At 45.0% G+C, this 17,925-nt stretch overlaps 1 protein-coding gene across 5 annotated transcripts in view; it reads left to right on the top strand.

Moving 5' to 3' along the window:
- Nucleotides 1-17,925, top strand: part of PPP1R14D (protein phosphatase 1 regulatory inhibitor subunit 14D) — a 24,676-nt gene that overhangs the window by 4,913 nt on the left and 1,838 nt on the right. For 3 of the 5 annotated variants that reach the window (XM_059372546.1, XM_059372545.1, XM_059372544.1), the window contains exon 3: nucleotides 6,136-6,414. In XM_059372546.1, the coding sequence (XP_059228529.1) occupies nucleotides 6,136-6,414 (279 nt within the window). Of the gene's footprint in view, nucleotides 1-5,473; nucleotides 5,608-6,135; nucleotides 6,415-17,925 lie in introns of all 5 variants that reach the window. The other 2 variants (XM_059372547.1, XM_059372548.1) reach the window with 2 other exon arrangements.

Here is a 17,925-nt window from a genome sequence, read left to right as displayed (position 1 = left end):
TGAGCTGAAGGCAGAGGCTTTAACCCACTGAGCCACCCAGGCACCCCCATGTTTTTCTTTTATAATAAAAAACTAAAGGGGCGCCTGGGTGGCTCAGTGGGTTAAGCCGCTGCCTTCGGCTCGGGTCACGATCTCGGAGTCCTGGGATCGAGTCCCGCATCGGGCTCTCTGCTCAGCAGAGAGCCTGCTTCCCTCTCTCTCTCTCTGCCTGCCTCTCTATCTACTTGTGATTTCTCTCTGTCAAATAAATAAATAAAACCTTAAAAAAAAAAAAACGAAAAAAATAATTTAAAGTAATCTCTACATCCTACATTGAGCTTGAACTCATGATCCTGAAATCAAGAGTTGCATGCTCTGCTGACTAAGCCATCCAGGCTCCCCTATAAATAAACATTTTTAATAAGAGAAGGAAAGAAAGAGGCATTTTAAAAAAAGATTTTATTTATTTATTTGAAACGGAGAGAGATCACAAGCAGGTAGAGAGGCAGGCAGAGAGAGAGGGGGAAGCAGGCTCCCCACTGAACAGAGAGCCCAATGCGGGGCTCCATTCCAGGATCCTGAGACCATGACCTGAGCTGAAGGCAGAGGCTTAACCCATGAACTACCCAGGCACCCCAAGAAGAGGCATTTTTATTTTTTAATTTTTTTTATTTTTAAGATTTTATTTATCTACTTGACAGAGAGAGAGAGATCACAAGCAGGCAGAGAGGCAGACAGAGAGAGGGGGATGCAGGCTCCCTGCTGAGCAGAGAGCCCGACGTGGGGTTGGATCTCATGACCCTGGGATCATGACCCAAGCCGAAGGCAGAGGCTTTAACCCACTGAGCCACCCAGGCGCCCTGAGGCATTTTTATTTTTTTTAATTTTTTTATTTTTAAAGATTTTATTTATTTATTTGACAGACAGAGATCACAAGCAGGCAGAGGCAGGCAGAGAGAGGAAGGGAAGCAGGCTCCCCGCCGAGCAGAGAGCCTAATGCGGGGCTAGATCCCAGGACTCCGGCATCATGACCCAAGCTGAAGGCAGAGGCTTTAACACACCAAGCCACACAGGTGCCCCTAGAAGAGGCATTTTTTTTAAAGATTTTATTTATTTATTTGACAGAGAGAGAGAGAGAGATCACAAGTAGGCAGAGAGAGAGGCAGAGAGAGGGGGAAGCGGGCTCCCCGCTGAGCAGAGAGCCCAATGTGGGGCCCAATCCCAGGACTCTGGGATCATGACCTGAGCCGAAGGCAGAGGCTTTAATCCACTGAGCCACTCAGGCACCCCTAGAAGAGACATTTTTAAAAAAGATTTTATTTATTTGAGAGAGAGCACACAAGCAGGGGAAGCAGCAGAGGCAAAGGGAGAAGGAGGCCCAAGGAAGCTCCTTGCGGAGCAGGGAGCCCAATGCCAGGGCTCGATCCAGATGTTTAACCGACTGAGCCACCCAGGCGCCCCAAAGAAGACGCATTTAAGAGCAGTGTTGTTCTGATGGTGTCTGCCCGTGGCCTATTTTATCCCACCACTGGACCTAGGTCAAGCCAGGGAGCAGGGCAGACAGACACCCTTACCTCTGCCCAGGCCGGCACCCTCTTTGTTTGCCCATCCTGACGTGGCCCTGAGGTCTTGGTGCTTTTTTCTTTCCATGTTATCTCAGGGCATGATTCCCTTATCTTGGGCAAACTAATTGATTAATGGTGACATGCATAGGCCAGTGAGATGTGTGTGAGTGCAGAAATGGAAGAATGTTAATAAAGAGCCTTACACATACACAATGGGCGTAACTCATTTGTGTGCCATTGAGGTTCACAGGGGCCATTCTTCATGCTCTTGCAAAATCTCCCCAGCCTTCAGTTTACAGATGAGGAAACAGGCTCACAAAAGCTCCATGTGTGAACCTGTCTGTGTCCCTGTATGGGCATCTATGAAGTTTGCCTATGTTGTGTCCCCATTCCATTACCAAGTTCTATTAAATAGTACCCCCTAAGTAGTTCTGCACTGTCCCCTTCTCACTACTGACAATACTACCTCCCCCAGTCAAGCCCTACAGCAGTGGTCTCCTAACTGATCTCCTTCAGACTTTCTGTACCCTCTGATTCTCTATTTAACCGGCAGGGTGAGATTTTGAAAATTTAAATCTGAACGTGTCAGCCTATCCCACCACTGTTGCTCAAGATTTTGCTGTGACTCCCAATGTGCTTAGGAGAGAGACAAAATTCCTTAATGTGGATCACAGGGCCCTGTGTAGATTACCTCCACCCTTTCTGCCTCATGACTGTGTTTCCCTCCTTTCTCTCTGTTACAGTCCCATTGACCTTTTAATCCTTGTATTCAACATTTCCCTCCTGCCATAGGGCTTTTGCATTTGCTCTGACTTCTGCCAGATCCACTCCTGCTGGTCCCTGTGCCTAGTTAACTCCTATGCATCCTTCAGAACTCAGTTCAAACTGTTACCACTTGCTGGGTCACAATCTCAGTAGACATTCTTAGAGCACCTTTTACCTTTTTTTTTTTTTTCAGATTACTAAATACAGTTGCAGCTTTACATTTCTTTGCTTAGTTGATTAACATTGGTTTATTTTTACACTCCACTGTAAGTTCCATGAAGGTGGGGACAGAGTTTCTTTTGGATTGCCAATCCCCAGGCCTGAGCATAATGTTTGGCCTACTATAGGACCTCCTAAAATCTTTGTTATTAAGTGAATGAGTTAATGAATGAACAAAATCCATTGAGTCTTCCTATCTGGTTCCTTTTCCTGAAAGTGCTCCTGAACTTTTCACAAGACAGGAAACGGAAGACGGAGGGAATGAGAATAATAATACCTGCCCCGCACAGAGTGTAATGGTCATCAAAGTAACACCTGAGTCTACAGGCTACATTTGATCATTTATTTATTAAAGAGTCTGTCAGTTTATTTATTTATTTATTTATTTATTTATTTTTAAAAGATTTTATTTATTCAATTGACAGAGAGATCACAAGTAGGCAGAGAGGCAGGCAGAGAGAGAGAGAGAGAGAGAGAGAAGCAGGCTCCCTGCTCAGCAGAGAGCAATGGGGTGCTCTATCCCAGGACCCTGAGATCATGACCCGAGCCAAAGGCAGAGCCTTAACCCATTGAGCCACCCAGGGGCCCCAAAGATTTTATTTATTTATTTGACAGAGACATGACAAGAAAGGGAACACAAGCAGAGGGAGTGGGAGAAGGAGAAGCGGGCTTCCCAGTGGAGCAGGGAAGCCCCATGTGGGGCTTGATCCTAGGACCGTGGGACATTGACCTGAGCAGAAGGCAGACACTTAATGACTGAGGCTACATTTTAGAGGCCTCCCCACTGCTGCTCATTTCCACTCTCTCCCACAGAGGCCCAGAAATGAAACCGCTGCAGAGAAAACCCTCAGCAAGCCTTTGGCAGACAGAGCCTCACTAGGAAGGCAGAGAATGAGAAGGCAAAGAAAGGGAATAGGGGCACCTGGGTGGCTCACTCAGTTAAGTGTCTGCCTTCGGCTCAGGTCATGATCTCAGGGTCCTGGGATGGAGCCTGGCATCAGGCTCCCTACACTGTGGGGAGCCTGCTTCTCCCACTCCCTCTGCCCTGCTGCTCCCTCTCCTTGTGCTCTCTCTGTCAAATAAATAAATAAAATCTTAAACAAATTAAAAAAAGGGGGGGGGAGACTGCTTCCCCCTCTCTCTCTGCCTGCCTCTCTGCCTGCTTGTGATCTCTCATCCTCTGTGTCAAATAAATAATTTTTTTTTTTTTTTTAAAGGAAGGGAATGGATGTCTCTTGAGAAGGAACTCTGTTTTGGACATCATATTTACATATATTAACTCATTTAATCTTCCCCCCAAACCCTATGTGGCAGATGAGAAAATGGACTCAAAGAGGTTGTGGAATGTGAAGGTTATAAAACTTTGCAAAACAGGGTAAAAAGCTGAGTTTGAACTCAGATCTGTCAGCCTTCCTCCAAAGTCTGGGCTTTTCCAGGCTGCTTTGTTGGGGTGCAGCCCTCAAACATCTCTCCGCCTCTGTTAACTTAGAGCCCCAAAGTTTTTCATTATTAAAGACTCTTCTATTAGAGGCGCCTGAGTGGCTCAGTCAGTTAAGCATCTGACTCTTGGTTTTGGCTCATGTCATGATCTCATAGAGTGTTCACCCTCCCTTTCAAATAAATAAATCTTAAAAAGAAAAAGGCTCATCTGTTGGCTATTATCTAAAGCTCTTTTTCAGGAGTCAGTGTATGATGGTTTTAGTTGATACATTGGAAACAGAAACTCAATATTTTATTTGATTTTTATTTTTTATTTTTATTTTTTATTTTTTTAAAAGATTTTATTTATTTGTCAGAGAGAGGGAGAGAGAGCGAGCACAGGCAGACAGAATGGCAGGCAGAAGCAGAGGGAGAAGCAGGCTCCCTGCTGAGCAAGGAGCCCCATGTGGGACTCGATCCCAGGACGCTGGGATCATGACCTGAGCCGAAGGCAGCTGCCCAACCAACTGAGCCACCCAGGCGTCCCTATTTTATTTGAATTTTAAAGATTTTATTTATTTATTTGAGAGAGAGAGAAATAGCGCAAGAGAGAGCACAAGCGGTTGGGGGGAGGGAGAAGCAGGCTCCCCACTGAGCTGGGGGCCCCACATGGGGCTCACTCCCAGGACCCCAGGACCATGACCTGAGCCAAAGGCAAACACTTAACTGACTGAGCTACCAGGTACCCTGAAACTCAGCATTTTAAAGGCAACTATTGCAAGACCTAAAAAGAAATTTATAAACAAATATTGGAATGTAGAAAGTAAAGGGGGATGACAAAGTTAATTTCCCATTCTTCATAGGGAGAAGACAAGAGATACTGTCTAGACTGGACAAATATATTATACAAAGGGACAAGTGGTGATTACTGGAGAATTAAAAACAGAAGCTGTTGGTGGGGTTGCATCTGGGGAGTGGGGCTGGGGAGAGCAGAGAAACTTCCATTTTTCATTTGTCGTTCTGAACTGTTTATCTTTTTAAAAAATGACAGTGTTTCTTCTGTAACTTTTGTAAAAAGCTTTTAGAAATTTTTTGTTACAGGGCACCTGGCTAGTGCAGTCAGTTGAGTGTCTGACTCTTGATTTCGACTGGGTGGTGATCTCAAGGTCCTGGGATGGAGCCCCGCATCAGGCTCCACAGTCAACGGGGATTCTGTCGATTCTGTCTTCCTTTTCCTCTGCCCCTCCTGCTCAGACTCTCATTCTCTCTCTCTTAAAAAAAAAAAAAAAAAAAAAATTTGTTAAAAAAGACTGAACAAACATACGCTTCCTTTAGAATGCAAGTACTGTATGTTTAGAGCTATTAGTCTCATTACCAGGGTAAAAGTTAGGTCTGCAGGTTTCCTTTGTGTCAAGAAGGACCTGAGTCAGTGGGGGAGGGTCATGCGATGATAAACATGGCTTCCCAAGCAGTTGCCTCTGGGGAACTTGCATGGGGGACGAGCTTGATTAATTTATCTTTGCAAGCACAGGGCCAGGCTGACAGAGGAGCACCTCTTTCCTTCCATATCCATAAGGCAGCTCACAATCAGACATGCCCAGACACAAGAGGGTCCTGACCTGACGAGGCCCAGAGAGAACCATTCGTCTAACTACCCCTGGTGAGACTTTGCCCCTGCCAGTGCTCCACTCTGAGCAAGAGCACCTACCAGTTGGGGACCTTGCTCCTGCAGGATCCATCTGACTGCAGCTCCTCAGGGCCCAGGTGGATCTAGTCCCAGGAAGATGGGATGCTGAGGGCTCTCAGGTGACTGTGACTCCAGTCCTGTTTCACAACTGGCCATAGAGCACAGATCAGAGCCCTGCACCCCGCAGGACCAGAGCATCTCTTCTTCCTCCCAAGGCATGGCATGTTCTTGACCATTGCTTATCTGAGGTTGAAATCACTTTGGGCTCCAGCAGCTGCAAAAAGCCTGGGGCACAGCTCGGGCATGCCACTCAGTGGCAGCAAGGAGCTAGGAGATGGGCATTCCCAGCACCAGAGAAAGCCCTATTGATCTTTGACCCTCCGCCCTTCCTGGAGCCTTGGCCCTCCCTCTTTCCCCCTTCCTTTCTTCCCTGCTGGCCTTTCCCTCTGTTCAGCTCCTCACTTCCTTGGCACCCCTGCTCTGACTGGCAGTTTTTCCCAGGTCCTGGCTCACGCCATTCCTTCCATGCGGTCCTCAAGCCCTGCTTCCTGCACATCTCCCAACCCCGATGGGGAGAACTCGAGTAAGAAAGTCCACTGGACTTCTGGGAGGAGGAGGACGTCATCCACAGACTCAGAATCAAAGTCCCATGCCGACCCCTCCAAAGTGTCCAGGTCCCGGAGACCCAGCCGGCTGACGGTGAAGTACGACCGGGGGCAGCTCCAGCGCTGGCTGGAGATGGAGCAGTGGGTGGACGCGAAAGTTCAGGAGCTCTTCCAGGTGAGAGACACGATGCCAGGGGTGGGGGGAGGACACTGGGTGCCCGGGAGAGAGCCTGCCGGGAGACCGCAGGAGGAGCTGGAGGGCCAATGTGAGATGCTCCCATAGAGAGAAAGCGTCTCCCAACTGCTGACGATAGATTCGCAGTCCCGAAATCCGCCTCCCTCTGGTCTGGGCTCTGCCCTGCCTCTAATGCTCTTCAAAAAATCTGTGCCAGATTTTTTTAATATCCCTGAGACTAAGTTTCCTAATCTATAAAATGAACCTGTCAATGCCTGTTGTATCTTCTTTGTGGGACGTTTTGAAGCTCCAGTGAAACAGAAGAGCTATTTTTTATTTTCTGTCTTCCTCTCATCCTCAAAATATCTACAGGTCTAGAGCTGCATTATCTAGCACTCTAGCTAGCAGCCATGTGTGGCTATTGGCTTTCAAATTAATAAAATTAAATAAAATGCCAAGTTCAGTCTCTCATTCACACTGGCCACATTTCAAGTGCCCCATAGTCCACGTGGCTAGTGGCTGCCATCTTGTCAGCACAGATAGAGAAACATTTCCATCCTCTCAAAGTGAACAGCACTGGACTAGAATAAGTTCTCAGCCCTGGCTCTGACTGACTACCCTCAACTCCCCCTGAGGAAAGGTCAGGTCGCTGCCCCTTGCCACGAGACAGTGGCACTTTCTTCCTCAGGTAACTAAAACTCAGGACCCTAGAGTAGTCACCACTGCTGTTTCAACAACGACAGTAACGTTCTTAACACTGAACTCTGTTAGGCACAGTGCCTTGTGTAGGTCCTCCCCACTCCTCCCTCAGGTAGACAGGCTTTACCATGGAGGAAATGGAAGCTTAGAGATGTTGAGTAACAAAGGAGCCCAAGGTCACACGACTAGGAAACCAAGAGACCAGGAGCTGCAGCTGGGGCTCTGCCTACAAAGCCCGGACACTTAGGGGAACAGCTTAGTGGTTCTCCACCCATGAAGTACTTCAGAAAAAACCCGATGACCTGACTGCACCCCAACTGACTATATATATTAGGGTGGGGCCCAGACACTTGTCATTGTTTTTTTTTTTAAGATTTTATTTATTTATTTGTCAGAGAGAGTGAGCACAGGCAGACAGAGTGGCAGGCAGAGGCAGAGGGAGAAGCAGGCTCCCTGCTGAGCAGGACGCTGGGATCATGACCTGAGCCGAAGGCAGCCGCTCAACCAACTGAGCCACCCAGGCGTCCCTTTTTTTTTTTTTTTTTTTTTTTTTTGGCTCCAGTTAATTCTAGTATGTGGCTTGCTGAGAACCACTGCACCAAACCAGCCCAGGAGTCCTCCTCTACATACCCTGGTCTTTCTTTCTCTTCCTTCTTGACTCTGTTTCTTTCTTTTCCTTTTGGGGCAGGGCTCGTCATTCTTCCAGGTAAGGGCTGTGCTGCGGTTGGGGTGGAGAAGAATGATCCATATAGCCCAGGCTGTCTTGGGAAGCTCACTGGGTCATGTGTTGGTGTGGTCCAGGTGTCCACCATGTCCCCTGCAGCATCCTGGGCTCCCTTGTGCAGGGGAGGGAGATGCTTTGGAGCTGGGAGCAGGAAAGGCACACTTTCTCCACCTGCTTCTGCTCAGCCTCCACTGCCCTTTTAGCCTGCAAGCTCCCTCCCTCCCTGGATCAGTTTCAGTTTCAGATTGTTATGCACTTGCATAAAAAGGCTCATATTTCAGACACCTCAGAGCAAATTTTTCTAGGCATCAGAGAAAGATACTAGACAAAGAATTTCGTTTTGTAAGATCAATGGGCAGGGGGAGGGCTGCACAATAATGAGCTCATAACACTGGAAAACAGGATATGTGGGAGGACCACTCCCAGGCAATGACCGAAATAAAATACCTGGCCTGTGGTTGCCATGGCAATTGTCCAAAGGTGCTAGGTGGCAGTTCCTCTCCCAATCCCTGCTGTTTTCAGCAGGAAGCAGCCAAGTGGCTGTGGAAGCCCCAGGTGGCTGGTCATCTTGGGACAGATTGAGGCAACAGTGTGTCCGTCACAGAGTGACCATCATAGAGCCTGTCTCCGTGCAGCGGACTCTCTTCAACACATTCACCTTGGAGAGCACTGTGGGTTCCAGGCTTGCATTACTACTTGTTCACTTTGGTTTAAAGAGATCCAACTTTACTTTGATGGAGCCCCCCCCCCCCCCCTTCTCACTGAGTTTAAAAGCTGCTTTGGAGTCTTCAGAGGAACCAAGTCTGGGTTCAACAAAACAGACTTGGGGCCCTAGTGCTCCTATTGTCCAGAGGTGGAGTGTGGATTTGGCTTCTAAGCAAGGCTATAAACACTCATAAGTTTCTCCTATTTTAAGGAGACTCTTTTTTTTTTTAATTTCTAAATTTTATTTTACAGTCTTTTTTTGTTTATTCATTTGACAGAGATCACAAGTAGGCAGAGAGGCAGGCAGAGAGAGAGGGGAAAGCAGGCTCCCCACTGAGAAGAGAGCCCGATGCAGGGCTCTATCCCAGGACCCTGAGATCATGAGCTGAGCTGAAGGCAGAGGCTTAACCCACTGAGCCATCCAGGCACCCCTATTTTAAGGAGACTTTTGCTCAACAATGCAGCCCCTCCTCAGTTCCTACCCCTAATTTCATGTCTCCTTTAGGACAAGACTTCTTAAAGGATTTGTCTACACTCCCACTTACCTTTCCTTTTCCTATCACTATTCAAACCACCGGAACCTGACTTCTGTTCCCACCATTCTATTGGGAGCTCTTGTCAAGGTCACCGATCACTGTCTTGGGACTAAATGTAATGTACACATCAGCACAGTACACTGTTGACCACCCCAGAGTTTTGAAAACATTCCTATAGCTTCTATGACACTATCTTTTTCTGGTGGCAGCTGGCATTTTGATGTAGCCCTTCTGATGCGGTGACATCTTAAGAAACCATCTATTAGACTTCCAACCTTAAAAAAGTATTCTTAACGAATATGTGAATTGACACTTGTGAGCTCCTTCCTGGGCCTTACTCCACTGCTGGTTCCCATGGCAGAGAGGTCAGGAGGAAGGGCACTGAGGATGGAGTGAAGGTGAGAATGGAGTCAAGTCCGGCAGCATCTGGCAGGAAACCCCTTCATGAAACATCAAGTCACAGATTTAACACACTTGTTCAGCCCAGCAAGTGTTGTTTGACATTTAGGGAAGGAATATTTGGATCATGATATCAGCCTATATTCTCAACTCCAGAGACTCTCAGTAATATACTACCTTATATCCAAAATACGTGTGGATAATATCACAGGTGGTACGAAAAGGTTTTTTTGGGGGGTCAGACTTGTACTTTTTTAGAGGTAGAATTCTAGTAATTCGAAGGCAGCTTTACTATTCAGCCTCCCACTCCCCCTCCACGTTCTGGGATTCCAACTGCACATATGTGAGACCACTCAGTATCACACCACAGGTCATCAAGGCTCTGTTCTCTTCTTCCTCCCCAACCTCTCAAGGTTTTTTTCTTTCTGTGTTTCTTTCTTTCTTTCTTTTTTTTATTTATTTGTTAGAGAGAGAGAGAGATACAGAGCGCAAGCACAGGCAGACAGAGTGGCAGGCTAGAGGCAGAGGGAGAAGCAGGCTCCCTGCCGAGCAAGGAGCCCGATGTGGGACTCGATCCCAGGATGCTGGGATCATGACCTGAGCCGAAGGCAGCCGCTTAACCAACTGAGCCACCCAGGCGTCCCTGTGTTTCTTTTTTTTTTTTTAAAGATTTTATTTGTTTGTTTGTTTTGCTAAAGAGAGAGCACAAGTAGGCAGAGCAGCAGGCAGAGGGAGAGAGAGGTAGCCTTCCCACTGAGCAGAGAGCCAGATGTGGGGCTCAGTCCCAGGACCCTGAGATCATGACCTGAGCCAAAGGCAGCCACTTAACCAACTGAGCCACCCAGGCACCCCATCTTTCTGTGTTTCATCTTGGCTAGTTTCTATCACTATATCCTTAGGTTGAACTGATTCTTTTTTTGGCAACGTCCAAATATGCTGTTAACTCCATCCAGTAAATTTTTCATTGAAAATATTTCATCTTTCAGGGCACCTGGTTGGCTCAGTCTGTAGAGCATGTGACTCCTGATCTCCAGGTTGTGAGTTCAAGGCCCACGCTGCATATAGAGATTACTTAAAAATAAAATCTTTACAAAAATATTGTATTTTTCATCCCTGGATATTCCATTTGGCTTTTTTCTCATATATTTCATTTTTCTCATTACTGTGTTTGTGTTTTCCTCATCTGCTAATTCCACCATCTGTCATTTCTGGATCAGTTTCTACTAACTGATTTTTCTCCCCTTTATAGGCCACATTTCCTGCTTCTGGTATGACTAGTGATTTTTGTTTGTATACTGGACATTTTATGAGTTTTATGTTACTGGGTAACTGGATTTTTTTTTCTTCCTTTAAAGCATTGGACCTTGTTCTAATAGGTGGTTTAGTTACTTGTGGCTCAGTTTGATCCTTCTGAAGCTTGTTTTTAAGTTATGTTGAGTCTAGAGTAGCCTTTAACCTAGAGAATAATTTAACCCCCAGTAAGGGCTCTACTGAATTCCTGCATAATCAGTGATGACCATCCACTCTGGCTGGGTGGACCTTGATTTGCCTCTCAGTCCTGTGTGAGATCTGTTCGTCTCTGGACCTTCGGTGCCTCACACTGCTTGGCCTCTTGAGGGTTTACCTTATGAATGTGTGTCTTATGTTCAGGAAAGACTCAAGAGGACCTTTATGCAGATCTCTGGAGGTCTCTTTCTTCGTAACTCCCTCCTCTCCACAGCTGTGTCTAGCAACCTCCAGCCACCTCAACCCTGAGCTCTGATCTCTGTCACATTAATAAGGCAAGACCACTGTGCTCTGCTTGAGGCCTCCCTTTCTGCTCTGTGGTCAGGAAATTGCCTCTAGGAATAAGTACAGGGCAGTTACAGAGTTTGCCTTTTCTGTTTCCTTTCTCTCTCAGGTAGCTGTGAAGAACCTGTTGTCTAATGACTGAACACTGTTCATATATTTTTGCCTAGTTTAGTGGTTACTTATGTTGGGATAATAAATACAGCCTCTGTTACTCCATCATTTCCAGAAATATAAATAATCTGGTTAACTCTTATTCAACTTTTAGGTCTCGGATTAGAAGTTACTTCCTTCAGGAAGTCTTCCTGAACCCTAGGCTTGGTTATGTTCCCCTTCCATGTGTTCTTGAAGTATCTCATCAGAGTGCCTATCACTCTGTATTTTTATTATTTTTGAAAGATTTTGTTTGTTTATTTATTTATTTTTAAAAAGAGTTTATTTATTTATTTGACAGACAGAGATCACACATAGGCAGAGAGGCAGGCAGAGAGAGAGGAGGAAGCAGGCTCCCTACTGAGCAGAGAGCCTGATGTGGGGCTCGATCCCAGTACCCTGAGATCAAGACCTGAGCTGAAGGCAGAGGCTTTAACCCACTGAGCCACCCACGTGCCCTGAAAGATTTTATTTATTTGACAGACAGAGATCACAAGTAGCGGGAGAGGCAGGCAGAGAGAGAGAGAGCAGGGAAGCAGGCTCCCTGCCGAGCAGAGAACTGATGTGGGGCTCAATCCCAAGACCGTGAGATCATGACCTGAGCCGAAGGCAGAGGCTTAACCTACTGAGCCACCCAGGCACCCCTATCACTCTGTATTATAACTGCCATTTCATTTGTCTGTATCCTTCAGGAGACTGTAAGCTTTTCTTTTCTTTTTTTTTTAAAGATCTTATTTATTTATTTGACAGAGAGAAATTACAAGTACACTGAGAGGCAGGCAGAGAGAGAGAAGGAAGCAGGCTCCCCGCTGAGCAGAGAGCCCGATGCGGGACTCGATCCCAGGACCCTGAGATCATGACCCGAGCCGAAGGCAGCGGCTTAACCCACTGAGCCACCCAGGTGCCCCAACTGTAAACTTTTCAAGGGCTTGTGTTTGTCTTGCATTATGGCCTTAGTACTTATTACAATACATGGAGGATAGCATGCACTCAGTAAATATGCATTAAATGAATGAAGGCTGAACCAGATGAGCTAGAAACTAAGAAAGCAAAAAGGAAAGTTGAGAGCTTAGGGTGAAAGAGCTAACTTAGAACCCTAGAACTATTTATTTTAAAAAGGCATAGAAGGACTGAAACTGTTCACCACGGTTACTTGTTGGCAGTTGGAGGAATGAGAGGACAGGTGAGGCTTCTTTTTCTTTTTTCTTTCCTTTTTAAAAAAATCCACTTTCTTGAGTTGTAACTGACAGAGAATAAAATCTGAAGTGTACATTGGGATGCACTTTGCCATACATAACACTACCCCAATCAAGATAAGGAAATTTACATCATCCAAAGAGTTACCCCTAATAACCGTTTTTTTTTTTTTAAGGATTTTATTTATTTATTTGAGAGAGATAGTGAAAGAGATCACAAGCAGGGAGAGAGGCAGAGGGAGAAGCAGACTCCCCACTGAGTAGGGAGCCAGCCTTACATGGGACTCGATCCTAGGACCCGGGGATCATGGCCTGAGCCAAAGGCAAAACTGACTAAGCTACCCAGGTTGCTGCTCTCCCAAATAACCTTTAAACAAATTATACACATTAGTTACTTTTTGTATCTATTCCTGTTGTATCTCTACAACTGCCTCTAACATGTGGACCTTTGGAGGATAGGATCTTTGTTTTGTTCACTGAAGTTCCCCAGTTCATGGTACCATGTTAATAGTAGTCAAAAAAGATTTTAAATGATTAAGTAATCAAGAGGAAAAGGTGAAATTATCAAACCTTTAGAAAATGTAAAGGTGAATATCAAATATTTATTCAAATCAGTGTGAGAAGAACTCGCTAAGCATTAAGAGAAGAAGAAGCTGGGGAGGAGGTGGTTTCTTTTCACTGGAAAAGACCATTAGTTACATTCAGCTATAGAAACATGTATTTCCCCAACTCCTTCTCCACACATAAATTGTATTTCCAGGGGCACCTGGGTAGCTCAGGCAGTTAAGACTTAGATTCTTTTTATTTTATTTTATTTTATTTATTTATTTGACAGAGAGACACAAGTAGGCAGAGATAGAGAGGGAAGCAGGCTCCCTGCTGAGCAGAGAGCCCGACTTGGGACTTGATCCCAGGACCCTGGGATCATGACCTGAGCTGAAGGCAGAGGCTTTAACCCACTGAGCCACCCAGGCGCCCCAAGCCTTAGATTCTTGATTTTGGTTCAGGTCATGATCTTAGGGTTGTGTTGGACTCTGCACTCACCAGGGAGTTTGCTTGAGATTCTGTCTCCCCCTTGCTCCTCCCTCTGCCTGTACTCTCTCTCTCTCTCAATAAGTAAATAAAGAAATAAATAAACATTTAAAAAATTCTTAAAAACAACAAATGGTATTTCCATCATATGTGAAATGAATGCTAGGGCTAATCTGAATTTTATTTTTATTTTTATTTTTATTTTTTAAGATTTTATTTATTTACTTGACAGAGATCTCAAGTAGGCAGAGAGGCAGGCAGAGAGAGAGAGGGGGGAAGCAGGCTCCCCGCTGAGCAGAGAGCCCGATTTGGGACTCCATGCGGGGCTCGATGCGGACCTCGATCCCAGGACCCTAGTATCATGACCTGAGCCGAAGGCAGAGCTTTAACCCACTGAGCCACCCAGGTGCCCCGCTAATCTGAATTTTTAAAAAAAGACTTCTTGGGGCACATGGGTGGTTCAGTCAGTTATTGGGCATCTGCCTTAAGCTCTTGTCATAGTCCTGGTGTCCTGGGACACCTGTCCCCTGCTTTGGGCTCCCTGCTCCATGGGAAGCCTGCTTCTCCCTCTCCCAGCCCCCACTTGTGTTCCCTCTCTCACTGTCCATCAATTATATAAATAAAATCTTTTAAAAATAATTAAAAATAATAATTAAAGGGGCACTTGCATGGCTCAGTGGGTTAAGGCCTCTGCCTTCGACTCAGGTCATGATCCCAGGGTCCTGGCATCGAGCCCCACATCGGGCTCTCTGTTCATCGGGGAGTCTGCTTCACCCCACCTCTCTGCCTACTTGTGGTCTCTGTCTGTCAAATAAACAAAAGAAATCTTAAAAAATAATAAGAAGAATTAAAACAGACTCCTTAGTGAGAAAAAATGAATAACCCATTAGAAAATGAATAAGGCAGCAGTTCTTGAAGCATATTCTGGTGACCCTTTCAGATGGTTCATGGTTATTTTTGTAATAGCGCTGAGGTGTCAGTTGCCTTTTTCACTGTATTGACATTTGCACTGATACTGCAAAAACAGTGGTGGCCCTTAGCATGAATCCAGAAAGTGGCAGTGGGGCAACTGGCTGGTTCTGTTGGAGGAGCACGCGACTTTTGATCTTGGGGTTGTGCGTTTGAGCCCCACATTGGGTGTATTAAATTGTATTAAATAAATACACTTCAAAATAAGAAGGAAAGTGGCACCCACCTGTACTAATGTTACAGAAATTTTTATTCCCTTAGTGCCCACAGTTCTTGGTCATGGTGATTCGAAGAATGAAGACAAAGATCGAAGAGTAGTGGGCAATATGGCAAAGTTTATTGAGCAATAATTGTACAAAGCTCCCAAACAGGGAGGGGACCCAAGAGGGTTGCTGTTTTGGCATTCAAACCTGGGAGTTTTTAAGCTCTTTGCAGAACTTTCTGGAACCTCCTGAGTGTGGGGCCTCTGTGGACTGACAGCTGAGGTGTGCCAGTGAGGGCTTTGATCATGCTCCCGTCTACCTATTGGGTTATTGTTCACGTGTTGATGGTCTTTTTGGGCTGACTTTTGGAAACTAATTACCTCAATCGTGACAGTGACAAATGTTTTATGGTTGTTTGGCTTCAGGATGTTTTGCAAATGTCACTTCTGCAGAGGCTGCTAGACAGCATGCTATTGTGGTCTTGTCTAAGTGGTAAAACGGGAGACTAGTGCAGTTTTGTCTTAGCTGTCCGGGCACCCTAATTGTCCAACTAACCCCTAACACTAGTGTCACATTCTTTACTACTGTGTCACTTTCACTTAAGAAAATCCTTGACAAATCAGTAAATCACTAAGTTTATTAGAACTTGGCCATTGAATTCATATCTTTTTTTTTTAATAGACTTAATTTTTAGTGCAGTTTTAGATTCACAGGGAAGCTGAGCAGAAAGTACAGAGTTCCCCTATTCCCTGGGCCCCCACATATGCACAGCCTCCCCCACTATCAACATCCCCACTAGAGCAGTACACTGATAAAATCAGTGAAGCTACATTGACACATCAAAATCACCCAAAGTCCATAGCTTATATTAGGGTTCACTTTTGGTGTTGTACATTCAAGGGTTTGGACAAATATGTAAGGGCATGTATCTACCATTGATAGTATCATAAAGAGTGTTTTCTCTGCCCTAAAAATCCTCTGTGCTCCGCCTGTTCATCCCACTTTCCCCCTTAATCCCACTGATCTTTTTACTGTCTTGACAGTTTTGCATTTTCCAGGATGTTGTGTAGTTAGAATCATATAGTATGTATGACTGGCCAATTTCAGATTGGCTTCTTTCACTTATTATGAATGTTTATGGTTCATTTAGGTCTTTTCATGGCTTGACAGCTCATTTCTTTTAGTGCTGGACAATACTCCATTGTCTGGGATGTACACAGTTGATTTATCCATTTACCGACTGAGGGACAGATTGGTTTCTTCCAAGTTTTGGCAATTATAAGTAAGCCCCTTTTTGTGCAGATATATTTCCAGCTCACTTGGATAGATATTAAGGAGTTTGATCACTAGATTAAATAGTAAGAGTGTATTTAGTTTTGTTAGAAACTGCCAAATGTCTTCCAAAGTGGCTGTACTATTTGGCATTACCACCAGTAACAAATGAAGGTTCCTGTCATTCCATATCCTCACCAGCATTCGGATTTGGATTTTTTGCCTATTTGGTAGGTATGTAGTATCTCTCATTTTTGTCTTAATTTGCAATTTCCTAATCAGATAGGATGTTGAACAATTCTTATGCGATTTGCCATCCATCCACATATCTTCTTTGGTGAGGTATCTGTTCAGATCTTTGGCCCACTTTTCAGCTGAGTGGTTTCTTTCTTATTGTTGAGTTTCAAGAATTCTTTGTCTTTTTTTTTTCCCCAAAGATTTTATTTATTTGACACAGAGACAGAGATTGCAAGTAGGCAGAGAGGCAGACAGAGAGAGAGGGGAAAGCAGACTCCCCACTGCACAGAGAGCCTAATGCGGGGCTTGATCCCAGGACCCTGAGATCATGACCTGAGTAAAAGGCAGAGACTTAATCCACTGAGCCACCCAGATGCCCCTCTTTGTCTCTTGAACAATAGTCCTTTATCAGATATATCCTCTGCGAATATTTTCTCCCAGTCTATGGTTTGTCATCTCATTTTCTTTCTTTTTTTTTTTTAAATTTTTAAGGTTTTATTTATTTATTTGACTGAGAGAGAGATCACAAGTAGGCAGAGAGGCAGGCAGAGTGGGGCGGGCGGAGGGTGGGGAAGCAGGCTCCCCACTGAGCAGAGAGCCCGATGTGGGGCTTGATACCAGGACCCTGAGATCACGACCTGACCTGCAGGCAGAGGCTTAACCCACTGAGCCACCCAGGCGCCCCTGTCATCTCATTTTCTTAAGCTTCTTTCATTTTTAATTTTATAAACTCTGTATTGATTCAATTATTACACTGACTGTAATAACTTTTAAAGATCGCTTTATTGAGATAGGATTCACAGGCCATACAGTTCACCCACTGAAAGTGTGTACTTCCAATAGTTTTAAGTTATCTTCAGGGTTATGCAACCACAATTGAATTTTGGGACATTTTACCACCCCAGAAAGAAACCCTGTACCAATTAGCAGTCACACTTCCTTCCTTACCATCACCACTCCCAGCCCAGGGCAACCACTAATCTACTTTGTGCCTCCATGGATTTACCTATTCTTGACATTTCATACAAATTATGTCCATATAACATATGGACTTTTGTAACTGGCTACTTTCACTAACAAAATGTTTTCAAGATTCATCTATGTTGTAGCATGAATCCATGCTTTGTTCCTTTTATTGCTGAGTAACTTTGTATGGCTACATGATATTTTATTTATCCATTCATTGGTTGATGGAGATATGTGTTGTTTTCACTTTTTGGCTATTATGAGTAACAGTGCTATGAATATTCATGTGCAGACATTTGTGTGGACAAGTCATTTCTCTCAGGGGTAGATCTAGGAATGGGATTGCCGGGTCAGATGATAACTCTATATTTAACATTTTAAAGAGCTGCCAAACTGTTTTCCAAGGCCGTTGTACTATTTTATATCCTTACCAATGATATGCTAACTTTTGAAATTAAACAGGCGTTTTTATTTTTAAAATTTTTAATTTTTTAAAAAGATTTTATTTAGGGGCGCCTGGGTGGCTCAGTGGGTTAAGCTGCTGCCTTCAGCTCAGGTCATGATCTCAGGGTCCTGGGATCGAGTCCCGCATCGGGCTCTCTGCTCAGCAGGGAGCCTGCTTCCTCCTCACT

The sequence above is a fragment of the Mustela nigripes genome, chromosome 13 (genome assembly GCF_022355385.1).
Source record: "Mustela nigripes isolate SB6536 chromosome 13, MUSNIG.SB6536, whole genome shotgun sequence".
NCBI classification, from domain to species: Eukaryota; Metazoa; Chordata; class Mammalia; order Carnivora; family Mustelidae; genus Mustela; species Mustela nigripes.
The sequence above is the reverse complement of the archived record's forward strand: the minus strand, read 5'-3'. Positions and strand labels throughout refer to the sequence as shown.